This window comes from Myxine glutinosa, chromosome 11 (genome assembly GCF_964187855.1).
Source record: "Myxine glutinosa chromosome 11, kmMyxGlut1.1, whole genome shotgun sequence".
Classification (NCBI taxonomy): domain Eukaryota; kingdom Metazoa; phylum Chordata; class Myxini; order Myxiniformes; family Myxinidae; genus Myxine; species Myxine glutinosa.
This window is the reverse complement of record NC_136271.1, coordinates 5,350,756-5,370,369: the sequence shown is the minus strand read 5'-3', so window position 1 is coordinate 5,370,369 and position 19,614 is coordinate 5,350,756. Positions and strand designations below refer to the sequence as shown.

General features: G+C 41.3%; 1 protein-coding gene across 2 annotated transcripts in view; it reads left to right on the top strand.

Moving 5' to 3' along the window:
• RIN2 (Ras and Rab interactor 2) overlaps nucleotides 1–19,614 on the top strand; it is a 157,463-nt gene that overhangs the window by 96,729 nt on the left and 41,120 nt on the right. For both annotated transcript variants that reach the window (XM_068130089.2, XM_068130090.2), the window contains 3 exons: nucleotides 1,443–1,534; nucleotides 1,725–2,800; nucleotides 14,878–15,016. In XM_068130089.2, coding sequence (XP_067986190.2) covers nucleotides 1,443–1,534; nucleotides 1,725–2,800; nucleotides 14,878–15,016 — 1,307 coding nt within the window. The remainder of the gene's footprint in view (nucleotides 1–1,442; nucleotides 1,535–1,724; nucleotides 2,801–14,877; nucleotides 15,017–19,614) is intronic.

The window sequence follows — 19,614 nt, the reverse complement described above, 5'->3', positions numbered from 1 at the left end:
CAGACTATGAGAAGGGCTATGCTCAGGTACCATGGGACTGCACATAACATGATACAGGAGATGCCAGCCTCACAGCAATTGGGGAGTAAAGCCCTCAAAGACTTTGTTGGTTACGACTCTTGGAGCATGTTTGAACTCTTGGGTATTGACTCCAGTTTTGTCAAGCTCCCCGTTGCACAGTGGCCCACCTCAGACAGCTATCGTCATGGCAAGGAAGTTGTGGCCAAACTCCCAGTTGTCAATGACGCAGCAGAGCGGACACTTGGACTCACCACAGATTTGAACACTAACAAGGCCCCCAAATCTGAGGCGCAGCTCCAGGCTCTATACAGGGTTGTGAAGGGCGTCAGGGAGAAGCTGCATGGACTGGCAACATCCACTGAGGTTGTGACTAAGAAGTCATTGGCCTCTATTGATTACAATTGGGACTAGGTTTTTTATTTTGTTATCAATGTTCAATGTCAGACCTTAAATTTGAGACAAAAAAGCTTAATCAATGACAAAAGTTAATTTAAAGTACATTTAATTTGACTATAGCTCTGATTAATGATTATCCTATGATTAAAAAGCAAAATTTTCATTTTTTTTTCAAACAAATGCCTTAAATTTGAGATAAAAATGAGTTTTTGGGATAGAAGTTGTATTGAATTGTGTCACAGACATTGTTAAGCTATCCAATCATCCTTGGCTTTCAATTCTGAATCTTTTGGTACCAGAATCAACTCTGGGGGTCACACACAGCCTGAGAAATCATCGATTTTAAGAATTTTTTGAGTCGTCTGTAACGGTTGCTATGGTAACGGGCTGTTTTACCGTAAGACGTCAATATTTTTGAAAAACAATTTCATGGTTTTGTTTCTGTTACCCAGCCACAACTTTTAGGTAAATTACAACCTTGTAGTATGAAAAATTGAAAATCACCCCTGATTTGGCCCAGCCTAATACCCGGGTAATTGTTGAAGTTAAATAATTTAATTTTCCTATTATAAATAATTAATTAAATAATTTCCCACAATGCGCGACTTTGTGGACACCCTGTAGATCAGGATCCGAATATTTCTTAAGTGATTCTTCACCATTTAGAGATGGGTGCCGAAGACGATACATGGCATGATATTTCAAAAGGTTGTGGAGGAATTATGACAAAACTTGGTGGATGAGTTGTGTCGATGACACGAATAAGCCAATTAGATTTTGGTTCAGGTCCTGATCCAGATCTGGCCTATCAGTGGGATACAAAATGTAAACTGTTCAGCTTGGCAGAGGCATGCACTCTACAGCGTGCCGGCCGTTCTGGTAAATTAAATGTCCCATAACTTTTTGGGTGTCCATTCTCAAATTGGTTATGCTTGTGATTAGCGATAATGTCGTTATACTTATGTCGGTTGTGTTTTCTTCTATGTGGAATTATTCTTCATTAAAAGTGGATTTTCTCTCATCAGGGATGTGCTGCCTTCCACCTTGCGACTTCCCTTTGCCTTCCAAACAGCTCGGTCACACCAAGAAATTGAAGCTATCTCACATTTGGGAATCGGTGAGGCTTGTTCAACTTGAGTGTTTATTTAACTTGTCAACATGCCTGGTTTGTTTTGAGATAAATTGGGCATGTTGTATTTCCTTGTACTAAGCAATGAACGCAATAACCAATATTGGTTCAATAATGTTCTGTATTTTTCTTTCAACGTGAATTCATATATTTCTTTTTCGTCTGTGTGTCCGACCAGAGTTTTGGAATTCCTCAAAAAACAAGCGTCATGGTTGGGAGGATTCAGGGTGTGGGTCTGCTGCCGAAAATGTTAAAAACGATATTGATGAGGTGAAGACCCGTGCTCCCGGTTCGATAGCCATCCCACAGGCTAGCGGCGATGCACTTTGCTTCATAAACCCACTATTCCTGGAAGAGCATGCTGATGAAACCATGTTACGCCGTGCCTGGAGCAGGCGCAGCATGAGAAGGCTGCGTGTGTCCACTGAAAAGACCCTTACGAATCTGTCACCTCCACCACGCCCACCCCCACCTGTGCCGCAACCTCGTAGAAATTCGCAGGCCAATTTAATCTCGGCTGAAGTGACCAAGCCGATTGGAGATATGGATGCAAGGCCAGAGACTGGGAAAGGCCAAGGAATGGGAAATGATTTTGACTCCAGTTCCAATGACTCGATGTATGATACCCTGAAGGCCAAGGTAGATAAGCCGGTTCCTCCACCTCGGCTGAAGAAGCAAAATTCCATGAGCACGAAAAGCAACAATATCAACTCTGAAGTTATCTCTCCGAGGTTATCTTCAAAAGCAGGAAGCTGTTTAAAGAGCTTTTCAGCTTTGGTCAAGTCTGCCAATGATTACAGTCACTACAAACACCCCCTGAACACAAACCAAGAAGAAGATTCATCAGATGAAGACATAATGGCATTGGCTGAAGCTCACCTTGGAAGAACCCTACCTCGCCAACTCAGTAATGAGCCGAGGCTTTTTGACTTTGATTCTGGCGCAGTTCCCTCTATCCCCGAACTCGACTCGTCGTCGTTGAGCAGTATTGAGGAGGAAGAGGACATGATTGAAGAGGAAATTTTGGAAGCAACTGAAGAATCTGAGAATGGAGCATGCCGACCTCCAAGATTACATCGTTCAAATGCTTTTGACTTTCAGGAAAAGGTACGCTCAAGTATCCGTAAGGTCAGTGAGGTCCTGCAGCTGCTGCTGACACCTGAGAAACGTGTTATACGGAAAGTGTGTGAGCTCGCACAAGATCGGCACAACTATTTTGGCTCCTTGGTCCAAGACTACATCGTGTACATCCAGGTGAGTTCCTAGAGTTCAAGTTAAATGAAGTAATTCGTGCAAATTTCCCTTTTATTCTACTTTTTTTTGATAAACTGTCCACACAATCACTTAATTTATCACAGGAATAAATCCGTTATTTTAACTTCTCGTCATTCAAACGCGCTACCCTTTCGTTTCTTCTTCTTCTATTTCTTCTTGATTTTCGTCCTCTCTCCACCAACACGTCACACATGACGTGCACAGTTCTGTCCTATCGGTATCCACCATTCCCACGCATGTAGGTGATTGTGTCATTTGTGGAAGTCTATTTTCACCAACCCCCACCCGATTTCTTTTCTCTCTTGCTCTGGTAAGTGGTAAATCCAAAAACGTCAGCTTCTCTTCCCTCCAAGGTGGATTAATCACCATTTAAGTTATTTTATTTCCTACTTTTAGTTTCGACCATCTATAACTAAAATGAGGTGTGTACGTACGTGTGTCTGTGTATGTCACGGGTTCAGCGTTTTCTCTTCTCTTCTCTTCATTCTAAAAGTTTTATTCTAAAAGTTTCCCGCTATCATAGAAAAATAAAATGGTACCGTTTGAAAGCGAATATATTTATTTGCTTGGAAAACTGATAAATAATTTATTTGGCTGGAAGCGAATCAATGTATCAATAGTAATAGTAATTATTTCAATTTATTTAGTAGGAAAAGTAATAATTGATTAATTTGGTTGGGAAGCTAATCCATTTATTTGGTTGGAAGTGAATCAATTTATTTGGTTAAATTAAAAAAAAATAACCACCTTTCGAGGCCATTTTTCCCCACAAAGCGGGGGTTGGCCTTTTTCAGGAACCGTGGTTGTTGTTGTTTTTTTGGTCCCCTTTTTGAAGCAATGTTTTACGGCCGGATGCCCTTCCTGACGCCAACCCTTTTTGCCGCCTTTAACGACAAATAGGGAATTTCCAGTGAACTGGTACTCAATTAGCCGACCTCGGAAGGATGACAGGCTGAGTGAACCCCCCTGGCGTTAATTCAGCGATCGACCGAGATTCGAACCCAGGATCCTAGGATCCTAAGCCGGCACCCTCGCCGCTAGCCCAACACCCCAGGGTCCAAAGTAGGAAAAGTAATAATTGATTAATTTGGTTGGGAAGCTAATCCATTTATTTGGTTGGAAGTGAATCGATTTATTTGGTTGAAAGCTAATAATCAATTTATTTGGTTGGAAAGCTAATAATCGATTTATTTGTTTTACAAAGCTAATAATCGATTTATGTAGTTGGAAAGGTAAAAAATCTATTTATTTAGTTGGAAAGCTTATAATCGATTTATTTGTTTTACAAAGCTAATAATCGATTTATTTAGTTGGAAAGCTAAAAATCAACTTATTTGTTTTACAAAGCAAATAATCTATTCATTTAGTTGGAAAGCTAAAAATCAACTTATTTGTTTTACAAAGCCAATAATCTGTTTATTTAGTTGGAAAGGTAAAAATTAACTTATTTGTTTTACAAAGCTAATAATCTATTTATTTAGTTGGTAAACTAAAAATCAACTTATTTGTTTTACAAAGCTAATAAACTATTTATTTAGTTGGAAAGGTAAAAATTAACTTATTTGTTTTACAAAGCTAAAAATCGATTTATTTGGTTGAAAGCTAATAATCTATTTATTTGGTTGGAAAGCTAATGATCGATTTATTTGTTTTACAAAGCTAATAATCGATTTATGTAGTTGGAAAGGTAAAAAATCTATTTATATAGTTGAATGAATGAATGAATATGAATTATCGTTTTGAGGCCATTTTCCCTGCTAGAGCGGGGGCTAGCCTTGCGGGCCCCATGACAATCGTGGTTCCCTGTTCGAGGCAATGTTTTTTTTATGGCCGGATGCCCTTCCTGACGCCAACCCTTAGTCGCCTCCTACGATGCGCAGGGGATACGTTGTACCTATTCTAAACCGGGGTACCCACCGGGAGTGTTGTTGAAAATTTAGTTGGAAAGCTAAAAATCAACTTATTTGTTTTACAAAGCTAATAATCTATTTATTTAGTTCGAAAGGTAAAAATTAATGTATTTGTTTTACAAAGCTAATAATGTCTTTATTTGGTTGGAAAGGTAAAAATTAATTTATTTGTTTTACAAAGCTAATAATCTATTTCTTTGGTTGAAAAGGTAAAAATTAACTTATTTGTTTTACAAAGCTAATAATCGATTTCTTTAGTTGGAAAGGTAAAAATTAACTTATTTGTTTTACAAAGCTAACAATCTATTTATTTCGTTGAAAGCTAATAATCAATTTATTTGGTTGGAAAGCTAATAATCGATTTATTTGTTGAAATGTGTTTACAAAGCTAATAATCGATTTATGTAGTTGAAAAGGTAAAAAATCTATTTATTTAGTTGGAAAGCTAATAATCGATTTATTTGTTTTACAAAGCTAATAATCTATTTATTTAGTTGGAAAGCTAAAAATCTATTTATTTAGTTGGAAAGCTAAAAATCAACTTATTTGTTTTACAGACTTGGCATTTAATATGGAATATATATATATTTTTTGACTTGGGTTTACTTTCTTAACTCAGTATATCAATCTGGTGAGTTTCTTTTACACTTCGGTGATTTATTTGTTAAAAGAACCATGTCACTGATTGTCTGTCACAGCAAGAAGTCAACAACAGGATTATATCACAGGTGGCGTGGCAAAATGTACGGACAGGTGCATTTGATGATCGGCTTCACAGTCGGGTATACAAAGGTTGTTGCATTCTGTATTAGTGGAAAACAACTGCTGCATGTCTCCAAAAGTTATTGCCGCTTCCTCTGGAGATGGTCCGTCAACTCGACAATGCTGTTTGTCATGGAGTGGTGGCTTTACGAAATTACGGCATGAAACGGCGTGCTATTGCTCGGCAGTATGGCAGCACTCAAGGTCAGGTGTCAAAGATCCTGAAACGAAATGCTCAGAGGGGTGTGCCTACTCCAATACCGAGGCCAGGACGTCCCCGCAGAACCACAAGCAGGGATGATCGCCAACTGCATCGGTTAGACCGCAATGGCCGTACCAAGTCAGCTAATCGGCTTAGGGCTGAGTGGCAGCAACTGACAAATGTGCCTGTATCCAGAAGGCTAGTCAACCAACGACTGTTTCAAGCAGGCTATCGTGCCAGGCGTCCCCTGAGAAAGCCACGCCTGACCAGACAACACCGCCAGCGCCGATTGCAGTGGGCCAGAGAGCACCGTCAATGGCAGCCAGGACACTGGAATCACGTGATCTTCAGTGACGAGTCTAGATTTCTGGTCTTTCGTCAAGATGGCCACGTCCGAGTGCGCAGACAAGTGCATGAAGCCTACAACAAAGATTGTATAGTGCCAAGAGTCCAAGCTGGAGGTGGTGGGGTGACCGTTTGGGCTGCTTTTCATGCAGGGGGCAAAACTGACCTGGTTGTTCTGAATGGAAACCTGAACCAGTCCAATAGTCCAGGGCCATTCTGGAAGAAACATTGCTTCCATTTGCTCATGCAGCCTTTTGAGGAAACTTTGTCTTCCAAGATAACAATGCACGGCCCCATCGTGCTCGCATGATCCAACACTTTCTTGCTGAGCGTGGTGTAGAGCATATGGAGTGGCCTGCCATGTCCCCGGATATGAATCCGATAGAGAACCTGTGGGCAGAATTAACGTGTCAAATCGACCACTTGGACCAGCAGCCGACCTCTGTGCGTGAATTGCAGCAGGCTATTGTCACTGCATGGCAAGCGATTCCTGTCCAAACCTTGGCAAATCTCGTGAACAGCATGCCTCAACATGTACGTGCTCTCCTGAATGCTCGTGGGGGTTACACGAAGTACTGAACTGTAATTTTACTGTCCGTAATCCCTGTCGTAATTTAACTTTTGTTTTTGTTAAAAAAAAAATTGGCTAATGTGCAAAATAAAGAGATACATCTGGAAAACGCACAGAAGTTTAACACAGTACTGTCCATGAATTGAGTTTGATATCAGTTTACATCACTTTCAAGGATCAATTTATTTGTTTTGAAATGTCAAATGTGGTTTTTGTTTCTTTTAAAGGTCACATTAACAAAATCTAGAATAATTTCAACATAATTCCAATGAACTTTTGGTTCTAAGTCATCTTGAAAAGTACGTTCACCCCACAAAAAAAATATTCCATATTAAATGCCAAGTCTGTACAAAGCTAATAATCTATTTATTTAGTTGGAAAGCTAAAAATCAACTTATTTGTTTTACAAAGCTAATAATCTATTCATTTAGTTGGAAAGCTAAAAATCAACTTATTTGTTTTACAAAGCCAATAATCTGTTTATTTGGTTGGAAAGGTAAAAATTAACTTATTTGTTTTACAAAGCTAATAATCTATTTATTTAGTTGGTAAGCCAAAAATCAACTTATTTGTTTTACAAAGCTAATAAATCTATTCATTTAGTTGGAAAGCTAAAAATCAACTTATTTGTTTTACAAAGCCAATAATCTGTTTATTTAGTTGTAAAGGTAATAATGTACTAAAAATCAACTTATTTGTTTTACAAAGCCAATAATCTGTTTATTTAGTTGGAAAGGTAATAATGTACTAATGAACTCCTTGCCATCCACCGTTTGCCCTTCACGTGACTCGTGGTGGTCCCTCTCGGCTCTCCCCCCGTTGGTATTTTTGTGCACATAAGATTGTTCACGGTTCTGTTTAAATATTATTTAAATATGTATAACCTTTCCCCTTCAGTGTTTTACTCAGTGGTATTTTACAACACGCTGTTTTTCTTCCTATTTAAAAGGCTTTTCTCAATTTCCTCTCCAACTCATTCCACCTCAAAAAAAAGAAATTCAATATCTTATACGTCTCCCTCACTACATGGTCTAAATTCACATTCATTCCATCCCTCCTCCATCATTCTGAACCGGATTGCTAACTTGAAAATCACAACAAACCCAATTTGTTTTCAATGTTCGTCTTTCATTAATCATCCACTTTCTAAACTCCCCTCTTGCCCCTCCCATCCAAATCCCTCCCCTTGCACCTACACTCCTAAACTCCCTCCTTGCCCCGCCACTCTTAAACTCCCCCCCTACCCCTCCACTCCTGAACTCCCCCCTTGCCCTTCCACTCCTGAACTCCCCCCTTGCCCTTCCCCTCCTAAACTCCCCCCTCACTCCTCCCCTTCAAAACTCCCCCCCAACCCCTCCCATTCAAATCTCCCCCCATACCATTCCTCTCCAATTCTCCCTCCTCCCCCCTCCTCCTCAAAGCTGCCTCCTCCCCACTTCGTCTCCCTTCTATCTCATACCTCCACCCCCCCCAACCTTCTTCTTTCCTCTGCCCCCCCTCAAACAACCCCTCACTGTGCCTCATCCCTTCACCTTCAAACCTTTCATCCTCCTCATCCTTCCCTTTCTTGGAACTCTTCTGCAATCGCTGACACACTAACAACTGCTCTCTCTACCTCCCCCTCTCATCCTTCATCTTACCCTACTCCTCCCCTCCCCTGTCCTGTACCCGATGCTCCCCCTCTCTCTTCATTAACGGTATGAACCTCAAACATCCGGGGCCTTCGCTCAAACCTGACTGATCTCTCCATACAGGTTGCTTCTGACAATCCAGACTTGATCTGCTTAACAGAGACTTTCCTCCTTCAAGATGTCTCTGATTCCTTAATATCTCTTCCTGGTTACTCCCTCCTCCGGTATGATAGACCTGAGCCTCGGCCTGGTGGTGGGGTGGCTATCTTTATCAAAAACTCTCTTCCTCACTCTCCTTGCACTGCCCTCTCTCCTCCTCACCCCCAGGAGTACCTCTGGCTACGGCTTCCTCTCCGCTCCCACCTTTTGTTCATATGTGTTCTGTACCGTCCCCCAAACAGTGATGACTCCATCTACATTTCACTGTCTGACAACATGGACCAACTTCTATCCACTCATCCCAACTCTCTCTTCCTCATATGTGGTGACTTCAATTGTCATCATGCCACCTGGTTGGGTGTGGGTTCCTCTCTCACCAGTCATGGCACCTCAGCAAAGGACTTCTGTGACTCACTGGGATTGACACAATCTGTCAATTTCCCAACCCGGATCTCAGCCAATGGAGTATCTTCTCTTCTAGACTTGGTTATGACTAACTTCCCTGCTAATGTCTGCTGCTCTTCTTCTGCTCCAATCGGTTCTTCTGATCATGTGCTTGTCAAAGTGGACATCTCTCTGGCCATTCTCAGAGAGCCTCCTCAGCGTCGACGAGTCTGGCATTTCACTCAGGCCGACTGGGACGGTCTTCAAGCAGCCATCAATCGTCTGGATTGGTCTCCCATCTCCACTGCCTCTGACATCAATTCTTCCTGGGAATTCTTCCAAAGCAAACTGATCTCTCTCATGCACAGATTTATCCCATCTCGCCTTCAGTTGTCTTACCCTTCCTCCCGTCCATGGTACACTGAATCTTGTGGTGAGGCAGTTGCCCTGAAACAACTTGCCTTTGCCTCTTGGAAGGCTAATCCAACTGAAGGAAATCTCAGTTCCTTCCACCAAGCTCGGAACAAGTGTGTGTCTACCCTCAGGAGTGCCAGGAAGCACTATCTCTCCTCACTCAAGAATGAACTCTCAAACCTGTCTCCTTCCTCCAAATCCTGGTGGCGTCTGGTCAAATCCGTTTCTGGTGTTTGTTCCCCCTCCATCCCCTCCCTTACCTCAAATGGCCACACAGTTGACATCGCACGTGACAAAGCCGAATGCCTCAACTCTGTGTGTGCCTCAAAATCCTTAGTCCCAAACCCATCTCTCTCTGTTCCCACCTTTCCCAGTCGAACCAAACTGCTCCTGGACTCTGTGACCTTCTCTCCTGACAAGGTGGAGGAGTTTTTGTCAAACCTCGACTCTGATTCTGCAACTGGACCAGATGGCATCAGCCCACGGGTCCTAAAATCCTGCTCTGCCGCTCTATCTCACCCTCTCTCTGTTCTTTTCACCCTATCTTTTGCCCAAGGTCATCTGCCAGCATCCTGGAAATCAGCAAACATTACCGCTTTACACAAAAAAGGTGCAAAAACAGATCCTTGCAACTACAGACCAATCAGCCTGCTCCCAATTATCAGCAAAGTCATGGAATCCATCATTGCTTCGGATATGAAATCTTTCCTCTTCTCCAATGGCTTGATCTCTGATCATCAATTTGGTTTCAGACCAGGTCACTCTACTCTGGACATGCTGCTTCTGCTGTCTCAACAATGGATGGAGGTCCTCAATGCCAAACAGGAAATCAGAGCTGTCTCCCTTGACATATCACGTGCCTTCGATACGGTCTGGCACCCAGCTCTGCTCACCAAACTCTCCTCCTATGGTATCCATGGAAATCTCCATGCATGGCTTGCGGACTTCCTCTCTGGTCGTAGTCAACGTGTGGCCCTGAATGGATTTCTCTCATCTCCCCTTCCCGTTCAGGCTGGAGTTCCCCAAGGCAGTGTGCTGGGCCCTGTGCTTTTTCTGGTCTTTATCAATGATCTCTCCGACTCTCTGGAAAATCCTCTGTATCTCTTTGCTGATGACTCCACTCTCTGCCGCTCCATTCCTCTTCCCTCAGATCGGCAGTCTGCAGCCTCCTCACTCTCTGAAGACCTGGACAAAATCACAGACTGGTCAAACATGTGGAACATGTCTTTCAATCCTGACAAATCTCACACTCTTACTATGTCCCTCCGAAAAGATCGACTGGACAACCCTCCCATCTACTTTCTCAACAATCCTCTCCAAGAAGTTCTGTCGCTCAAGCTTTTGGGTCTCACCATCTGCCATGATCTTTCTTGGGAAAACCACATTTCCAAGCTGGCCTCCAAAGCCAGTCACCGACTGGGCATCCTCCGTCGTGCGAAGTCCTTCCTAGGCACACCTGAGCTCCTCACCACATACAAGGCTTTCATCCGCAGCTCAATGGAATACTGTTCTCCCCTATGGGCTGGTGCTCCTGCCTCACACCTGGCTCGGCTTCACGCTGTTGAATCCAAAGCTTTCAGAATCATTGGAATCTCCCGCGATGAAGCTATCTCTGAGGGCCTTTCACTCACTCACCGCAGGCAGGTAGGTGGTCTTTCTGTCTTCTACCGACTCCTCTCCGGCCTTGCTCCCCCAGCTCTCTCTGTGCTCTGTCCCCCAAATATTCCTACAGGTCGCACAAGATCTGCCAGCCACCCTCTGATGGTTAAACTGCCGAAATCTCGGCTCTCTGCTCACCTTCACTCTTTCATTCCTCTTTTCTCCCGCCTCTGGAACAAACTCCCACACTCACTTCAATCACACTCCTCCCTCCAGGTCTTCAAAACAGCTGTTCACCACCATCTCTTATCTTCCCCCATCCAAAACCTTGATCTTTTCTACCCCCACTAATTCACCCCAGATCCACCTTGTTTGAAATTCCAACTTCTTTCCTGGAAGTCTTGGCAGTGTCCATATGTTTTATACCTCTCCCACCCCCCCACCCCTTCCCATGCCTTCCCCCCAAAGCCCTCTCCCTCCCACAGTTCTCTCGATGTCTCCATGTCTCTCGGTCCCTGCTCTCAAATGTTGTGTTTGGGTCCTTCCCCCTCTCTCCCCATCTTGTCTACCTATCCCGATGTTATTTGTTTTGTGTGTCTGTTTGTCTTTCTGTGTGATTAATGTTCGCTCTTTCACGAGCCTCGATCTTGTATACAAAAAAAAAAAAAAAAAAAAAAGGTAAAAATCAACTTATTTGTTTTACAAAACTAATAATCTATTTATTTGGTTGGAAAGGTAAAAATTAACTTATTTGTTTTACAAAGCTAACAATCGATTTATTTGGTTGAAAGCTAATAATCAATTTATTTGGTTGGAAAGCTAATAATCGATTTATTTGTTTTACAAAGCTAATAGGCTATTTCCACAATAAATGGTCATTTTGACGGACCCTACTTTGAAGTGTATTCTTGACTGGATATGTTGGTCAAATAATGGGAGCTAAATTCTGTTTGAGAGCACATGTAATAAAGTTATAATGGAAATAAAATCATCGCCGAGTAGTGCCTCATTTCATTTGTGTGGGAGTGTATTGTATGAAAGAGTGTGATACAGAAAGCACTTTTTGTGCACTGTTGTATTGTACATCATGTTCATGTCTCTCAGGTTGGCCCTGTTTGAAATGTGGGTGATAATTATTTTAGTTATTGTTGAACACTACGGTCAGTTCTTTCAATTCAGTTAGAGTTCAACCTATTTCTTTCATAGTTTTTTTTGGAGAGACCGCAAAACTTCATTACCCACGTAACGCATGTCCGTCAAAATATTGCGTGAGTAAGACAGCAGAGTTGTAAAATAGTCGGAAGATGTACACATTTTATGCTTGCAACAAAATATGCAGGGGTGCTTATACCTTCCGTTCACAAATGTCAAATAAGGCCTACTTTGTAAATACTAATGAATAAAATGTTACTAATTCGTAAGTGTGTTGTCCGTCAAATTGTTACGTGGGTAATATGTCATTCCCAAATCGGTAAGCATGGTGAGCACCACTGCACAATCCATTGAAACACGGTTTCTTAGCAAACCTCGCTTACCCACTACCAGCATCACAAAACAATCGCGAGTTCCATGGGGATCTCGGCACTACGATCTGTCCAATGTGTTACATGGGTAATGAAGTTTTGCGGTCTCTCCAAAAAAAACTATGAAACAGAAATAGATTGAACTCGAACTGAATTGAAAGAACTGACCATAGTGTTCAACAATAACTAAAATAATTATCACCCAGATTTCAAACAGGGCCAACCTGAGAGACATGAACATATGATGTACAATACAACAGTACACAAAAAGTGCTTTCTGTATCACACTCTTTCATACAATACACTCCCACACAAATGAAACGAGGCACTACTCGGCGATGATTTTATTTCCATTATAACTTTATTACATGTGCTCTCAAACAGAATTTAGCTCACATTATTTGACCAACATATCCAGTCAAAAATACACTTCAAAGTAGGGTCCGTCAAAATGACCATTTATTGTGGAAATAGCCAATATAATCGATTTATGTAGTTGGAAAGGTAGAAAAATCTATTTATTTAGTTGGAAAGCTAAAAATCAACTTATTTGTTTTGCAAAGCTAATAATCTATTTATTTAGTTGGAAAGGTAAAAATTAACTTATTTGTTTTACAAAGCTAATAATCGATTTATTTGGTTGGAAAGGTAAAAATTAACTTATTTGCTTTACAAAGCTAATAATCGATTTATTTGGTTGAAAGCTAACAATCAATTTATTTGGTTGGAAAGCTAATTAATCGATTTCTTTGTTTTACAAAGCCAATAATCGATTTATGTAGTTGGAAAGGTAAAAAGATCTATTTATTTGGTTGGAAAGGTAAAAATTAACCTATTTGTTTTACAAAGCCAATAATCTATTTATTTAGTTGGAAAGGTAAAAATTAACTTATTTGTTTTACAAAGCTAATAATCTATTTATTTAGTTGGAAAGCTAAAAATTAACTTATTTGTTTTACAAAGCTAATAATCGATTTATTTGGTTGAAAGCTAATAATCAATTTATTTAGTTGGAAAGGTAAAAAATCTATTTATTTAGTTGGAAAGTTAGTAATCGGTTTATTTGTTTACAAAGCTAATAATCAATTTATTTAGTTGGAAAGTTAATAATCAATTTATTTGTTTGGAAAGCTAATAACAATTTATTTAGTTGGAAAGTTAATAATCAATTTATTTGTTTGGAAAGCTAATTATCTATATATTTAGTTGGAAAGCTAATACTCAATTTATTTATTTGGAAAGCTAATAACAATTTATTTAGTTGGAAAGTTAGTAATTGGTTTATTTGTTTGGAAAGCTAATAACAATTTATTTAGTTGGAAAGTTAGTAATCGGTTTATTTGTTTGGAAAGCTAATAACAATTTATTTAGTTGGAAAGTTAGTAATTGTTTTATTTATTTGGAAAGCTAATAACAATTTATTTAGTTGGAAAGTTAGTAATCGGTTTATTTGTTTGGAAAGCTAATAATTTATTTAGTTGGAAAGTTAGTAATCGGTTTATTTGTTTGGAAAGCTGATAATTTATTTAGTTGGAAAGTTAGTAATCGGTTTATTTGTTTGGAAAGCTGATAATTTATTTAGTTGGAAAGTTAGTAATCGGCTTATTTGTTTGGAAAGCTAATAACAATTTATTTAGTTGGAAAGTTAGTAATCGGTTTATTTGTTTTCAAAGCTAATAATCAATTTATTTAGTTGGAAAGCTAATAATCAATTTATTTGTTTGGAAAGCTAATAACAATTTATTTAGTTGGAAAGTTAATAATCAATTTATTTGTTTGGAAAGCTAATTATCTATATATTTAGTTGGAAAGCTAATACTCAATTTATTTGTTTGGAAAGCTAATAACAATTTATTTAGTTGGAAAGTTAATAATCAATTTATTTGTTTGGAAAGCTAATTATCTATATATTTAGTTGGAAAGCTAATACTCAATTTATTTGTTTGGAAAGCTAATAACAATTTATTTAGTTGGAAAGTTAATTAACAATTTATTTGTTTGGAAAGCTAATAATTTATTTCGTTGGAAAGTTAGTAATCGGTTTATTTGTTTGGAAAGCTAATTTACTTAGGTGGTCGACGGTTGTGTTTTCACCCCTGTCTTTGTTTGTCTGTTTGTGAACAGGATATCACAAAAAATTGCGGACGGATTCGGACGAAATTTAGTGGACAGGTTCGATATGTGATAAGGACGAATCGATTCCATTTTGAAGAAGATCCGAATATGCATCCGGATACGAGAATAATTTAATTTTCTAAGTGATGCTTCACCATTGTGAGATCAGGCGAAAAGCGATACATAGCATGATATTTAAAAAAGTTATGGACAAGTTATGACAAAACTTGGTGGATGAGTTGGTTAGACGACAAGAACAAACCGATTAGATTTTGGTTCAGGTCCGAATCCAGATCCGGCCTACTAGTGGAAAACAAAACATAAACTGTTCAAACTGGCGGAGGTATGTGCTCTACTGAGTGAGTGCCATTGTAGTTCTTTCTGGTTTGGTGAGGATTGTGAGCTGCGACATGTTTAACAGTTGTGTGGATTTGTGTGCAGGAAAACAGTGACAACTTCCACACCAGTACAGACCTGCTGCAAGCCGTCCGACAATTCCTCAATCAGCTTAAAAACTACCTCCTCAAAGGCAATGAAATGGATCCACCAATAGAATCTCTCATTCCAGAGTGTGACATTGGTAAGAAATTGTCATTGTCGTTATCATTTTGTTGCAGTTAAACCCAACTTTTATTTTTACCTCTGCCACAAAAGTTGGACAGATATCGTTTTCACCCCTGCTTGTCTTTGTCTGTCTTTGTCTGTTTGTGGGTGGAGTCATGCCAGCAATGCTCCTCCCTGCACAGACAGACAGACAGACAGAACGACTGGGGGAGAATATACATATTATTGGGGAAAATGCCAGGGGCATAGGAAAGGCCCCTTTGTATGGTACGACCGGAGTACCTGGCGTTGCCAGGAGTTGGGGGGAGGAAAGCAATTACATCCAAATCAGAATCCATCACAAATGTGAAATCGTCATTTTACCTTATCGTTGAATATATGCTGGTGAATGTGCCGTTGATCACGTTTCTGAGTTGAGCATGATGACGTTCAAGAAGAAGAAGAAGAAGCTTTACCACCAACTGCGACCGCTTCCGGAATTGTTTGATTAATTATTTTTGTTCATATGTCTTGTTTGTGGATGTCTGGAGTCTGGAGGCAGCTCAAATGTGTGGAGGCAGCTTTGTGGATGAGTTGAGGAGAAACTTTGAGGGAGGGGTGAGAGGGGAGATTTGAAGGGGAGTGGTGAGGGGAGAGTTTTGAAGGGGAGGGATAAGGAGGGAGATTTGAGGGTAGGGGTAAGGGGAGGGAGATTTGGGGGTAGGGGTGCCGGGGAGATTTGAAGGGGAGTGGTGAGGGGGGAGTTTTGAAGGGAGGGATAAGGAGGGAGATTTGGGGGTAGGGGTAAGGGGAGGGATAAGGAGGGAGATTTGGGGGTAGGGGTGCCGGGGAGATTTGAAGGGGAGTGGTGAGGGGGGGAGTTTTGAAGGGTAGGGGTGAGGGGGGAGTTTTGGAGAGGGATGAGGGAGGAGGATAGGGGGAAGGTAGTGATGAAATGGGGGTAGTAGGGAGGGGACATGGAGTGGGACGCTGGTAAGAGATAATGTTGGTAGGATACAGGCAAGTACAAGAAGAGGAGGGAGCAGACAGGGAAAGGACACTTTCCGACGAATTTTTTTTTTCCGGTGTGTCAGCTTCAATGTCCGTCGGCATGCCAAATTTCACCTTTCTACATCATCCAGAAGGTACCGAACATTAATGTGAGTCAGTCAGTGGTTTGAATGAGCTTTATGTATAGATATCTGACCAGTAGGTAAGTGGTGACGCATGAGCCAAGCTCCGTTGGAAATGGGAGTACCAAATGCGATGCTCAAGATACCACAGTTCAAATAGAAAAGTCCACGGGAAAAGTAATGTGGACAGTGTACGTACATTACACCCTTTTGTCCAGCAAAAACCACAGTAACTTTTTTCGCCATTGTGTAGCAAACAAAACGCCGACAAGCGTAATAAAAGACTTCAAATATTAATCGTGATTATTTTTGTTGAAATGAAAACGTTTGTTTGTTTTTGTATGCAGAATCGAGGCTCGTGAAAGAGCTAACATTTATTTCACAAACAAATCAAACAGACAAGCAAAATATATAAAAAGAGGGAGCGGAAGACAAGATGGGGAGAAGGGGAAGCACACAAACACAACATTTGAGAGCAGGGAGATGTGTGGGAGGGAGAGGGCTTGGGGGGAGGAGGCGTGGGAAGGGGGGGGGGGGGGTGGGTGGGAGAAGTATAAAACACAAGGACACCAAGGACTTCCAGGACAGAAGTTGGTATTTCAAAAAAGTGGATTTGGGGTGAAATTAGCGGGGGTAGAAAAGATCAAGCTTTTGGATGGTGGAAGATAAGAGATGGTGGTGAACAGCTGTTTTAAAGACCTGGAGAGTGGAGTGGGATTGAAGAGAGTGAGGGAGTTTGTTCCAGAGACGGGAGAAAAGAGGAATGAAGGTGTGAAGGTGAGCAGAGAGTCTTGATTTTGGCAGTTTAACCATAACAGGGTTGCAGGCAGATCTTGTGCGACCTGTAGGAATATTTGGGGGACACAATCCAGAGAAACCTGGGGGGGGGGGGGGCAAAGCCAGAGAGGAGTCGGTAGAAGACGGAAAGACCACCAACCTGCCTGCGGTGAGTGAGTGAAAGGCCCTTGGAGTTAGCTTCATCGCGGGAGATTCCAATGATTCTGAACGCTTTGGTTTCAACAGCGTGAAGACGATCTAGGTTTGAGGCAGGAGCACCAGCCCAGAGGGGAGAGCAGTATTCCATTGAGCTGCGGATGAAAGCCTTGTATGTGGTGAGGAGCTCAGGTGTGCCAAGGAAGGACTTCGCACGAGGGAGGATGCCCAGTCGGTGACTGGCTTTGGAGGCCAGATTTGAAATGTGGTTTTCCGATGAAAGATCATGGCAGATAGTGAGACCCAAAAGCTTGAGTGACAGAACTTCTTGGAGAGGATTATTCAGAAAGTGGATGAGAGGGTTGTCCAGTCGGTCTTTTCGGAGAGACATCGTAAGAGTGTGAGATTTGTCAGGATTGAAAGACATGTTCCACTTGTTTGCCCAGTCTGTGATTTTGTCCAGGTCTTCAGAGAGTGAGGAGGCTGCAGACTGCCGATCTGAGGGATGAGGAATGGAGCGACAGAGAGTAGAGTCATCAGCAAAGAGATAGAGAGGATTTTCAAGAGTCAGAGAGATCATTGATGAAGACCAGAAAAAGCACAGGGCCCAGAACACTGCCTTGGGGAACTCCAGCCTGAACAGGAAGAGGAGATGAGAGAAACCCATTCAGGGCCACACGTTGACTATGACTAGAGAGGAAGTCCGCCAGCCATGCGTGGAGATTTCCATGGATACCAAAGGAGGAGATCCTTGGGGGTTTCTTCTTCTTCTTCAGGGGTGTTCGGTTACCAAGTCCCTAAAAAATTATCCTGGTGTATTTTGTGTCACTTTAGCATAACTCTGGCAAACAGATCTTCCCTCGCTCTTCTTCGTCCTCGCTCTTCTTCATCCTCGCTCTTCTTCGTCCTCACTCCTCCACTCCCTTCCGGCGGATCATCGCATCACGTTCTCCATAAACATGAACATTTCATCTAACTTTGAAAAACATCAATGATCAATGAGTAAATCTGAAATAAGAAAAAAAAAATCTCTCTCAGGAATTTTTCCGGCCACCTGCTTATTACGTACGCAGACATTTCACAAACAACCTTGTGGAAGGAACTGAGATTTTTCCTTCAGTTTGATTTGCCTTCCAGGAGGCGAAGGCAAGTTGTTTCAGGTCCTCACCACAAGATTCAGTGTATTTAGTGTACAAATTCAAATTTCAACTTCCTCTCTGGTCTTTCATCACCTCTGATGTTTATTTACTCCACATAGTATGTGTATTACATGTCCATGCACATGTGAAATACGGTTTCTTTCTGAATCCTGTCCTTGCGCACTATTCAGCCTTGAAAAATAAGGCGGAAAACCGAAAGTTAACTTAATTTTAGTATTTATTTATTTATTTATTTTAATTAAAGACTACACTATTTTCTTCCTCTGCATTATAATAATGCACAGGTATCCCCCACTTAATGAAGGGGTTACGCACCTTTATAACCCCTCATTATGCGAACCTTCGTTATCCATTATTTATAATGGAAAAATTACACTTCGTTTCCTAACCATGACTTTTCGGAATGAAAGCAAAGCCATCTGCTTGGTATAACGATGGTTTTAGTGGCACGTGACTTTATAATGTTATTATTTACCTAATAAAAAAGACAGTAACACAATATAACCACCTGTCCTTGCGGAAGGAACTTGCGAAAACGGTACTTTAATCGACCGGGAAGAGGCCATTTTTCCCTGCAAAGCGGGGGTTGGCCTTTTCGGGGACCGTGGTTGTTGTTGTTTTTTGGTCCCCTTTTTGAAGCAATGTTTTACGGCCGGATGCCCTTCCTGCCGCCAACCCTGTTTGTTGCCTTTTACGACAAGCAGGGAATTACCAGTGAACTGGTACTCAATTTGCCAACCTCGGAAGGATGTCAGGCTGAGTCAACCCCCCTGGCGTTAATTCAGCGATCGACCGGGATTCGAACCCAGGATCCTAGGATCCTAAGCTGGCACCCTAGCCGCTAGCCCAACACCAGGGATACTGGTGTTGTTAATACAATAATAAAGTTAATTTAGTTGTAACACTTACCAAAACAATCTTGAGTCGAAGTTTTCATATGAGAAGGTGGCGGCAGGAAGTGGTGGAGGAGATGGTTATTTTTTAACCCTTTCATCCTGAAAAGTTGATCGGTGGAAAAAAAAACACATCGTACTTTTCAACTTTTCATTGGAAATGACATTGCAAAATCAAACAAAATCACCAGACACAGACACTGACGGCTCCTTCAATGGAGCGAATGAATATGCCTAAATGAAATCATTCGTTGTTGCGAATCTTCGTTAAGTGGAGGATACTTGTACCTTCTTTTGGCGGTGTACGATAGACCACTGCCGTGATCGCTGCAAACAAAACGTGCATTAGCTCGTTTCCTCCAAATGAGTTGTAATAAAAATGTACCTTTGTTTCTTCAAAACGGTACTTTAATTTGGTGAGAGAAGACATGTTGTTCAGTTTTCAAATGTATAGGCCTACCAGAGACCTGTAAGGCCTCAGAACTGCCATGGAGCAAAGAAAACGGTGGCGATTTC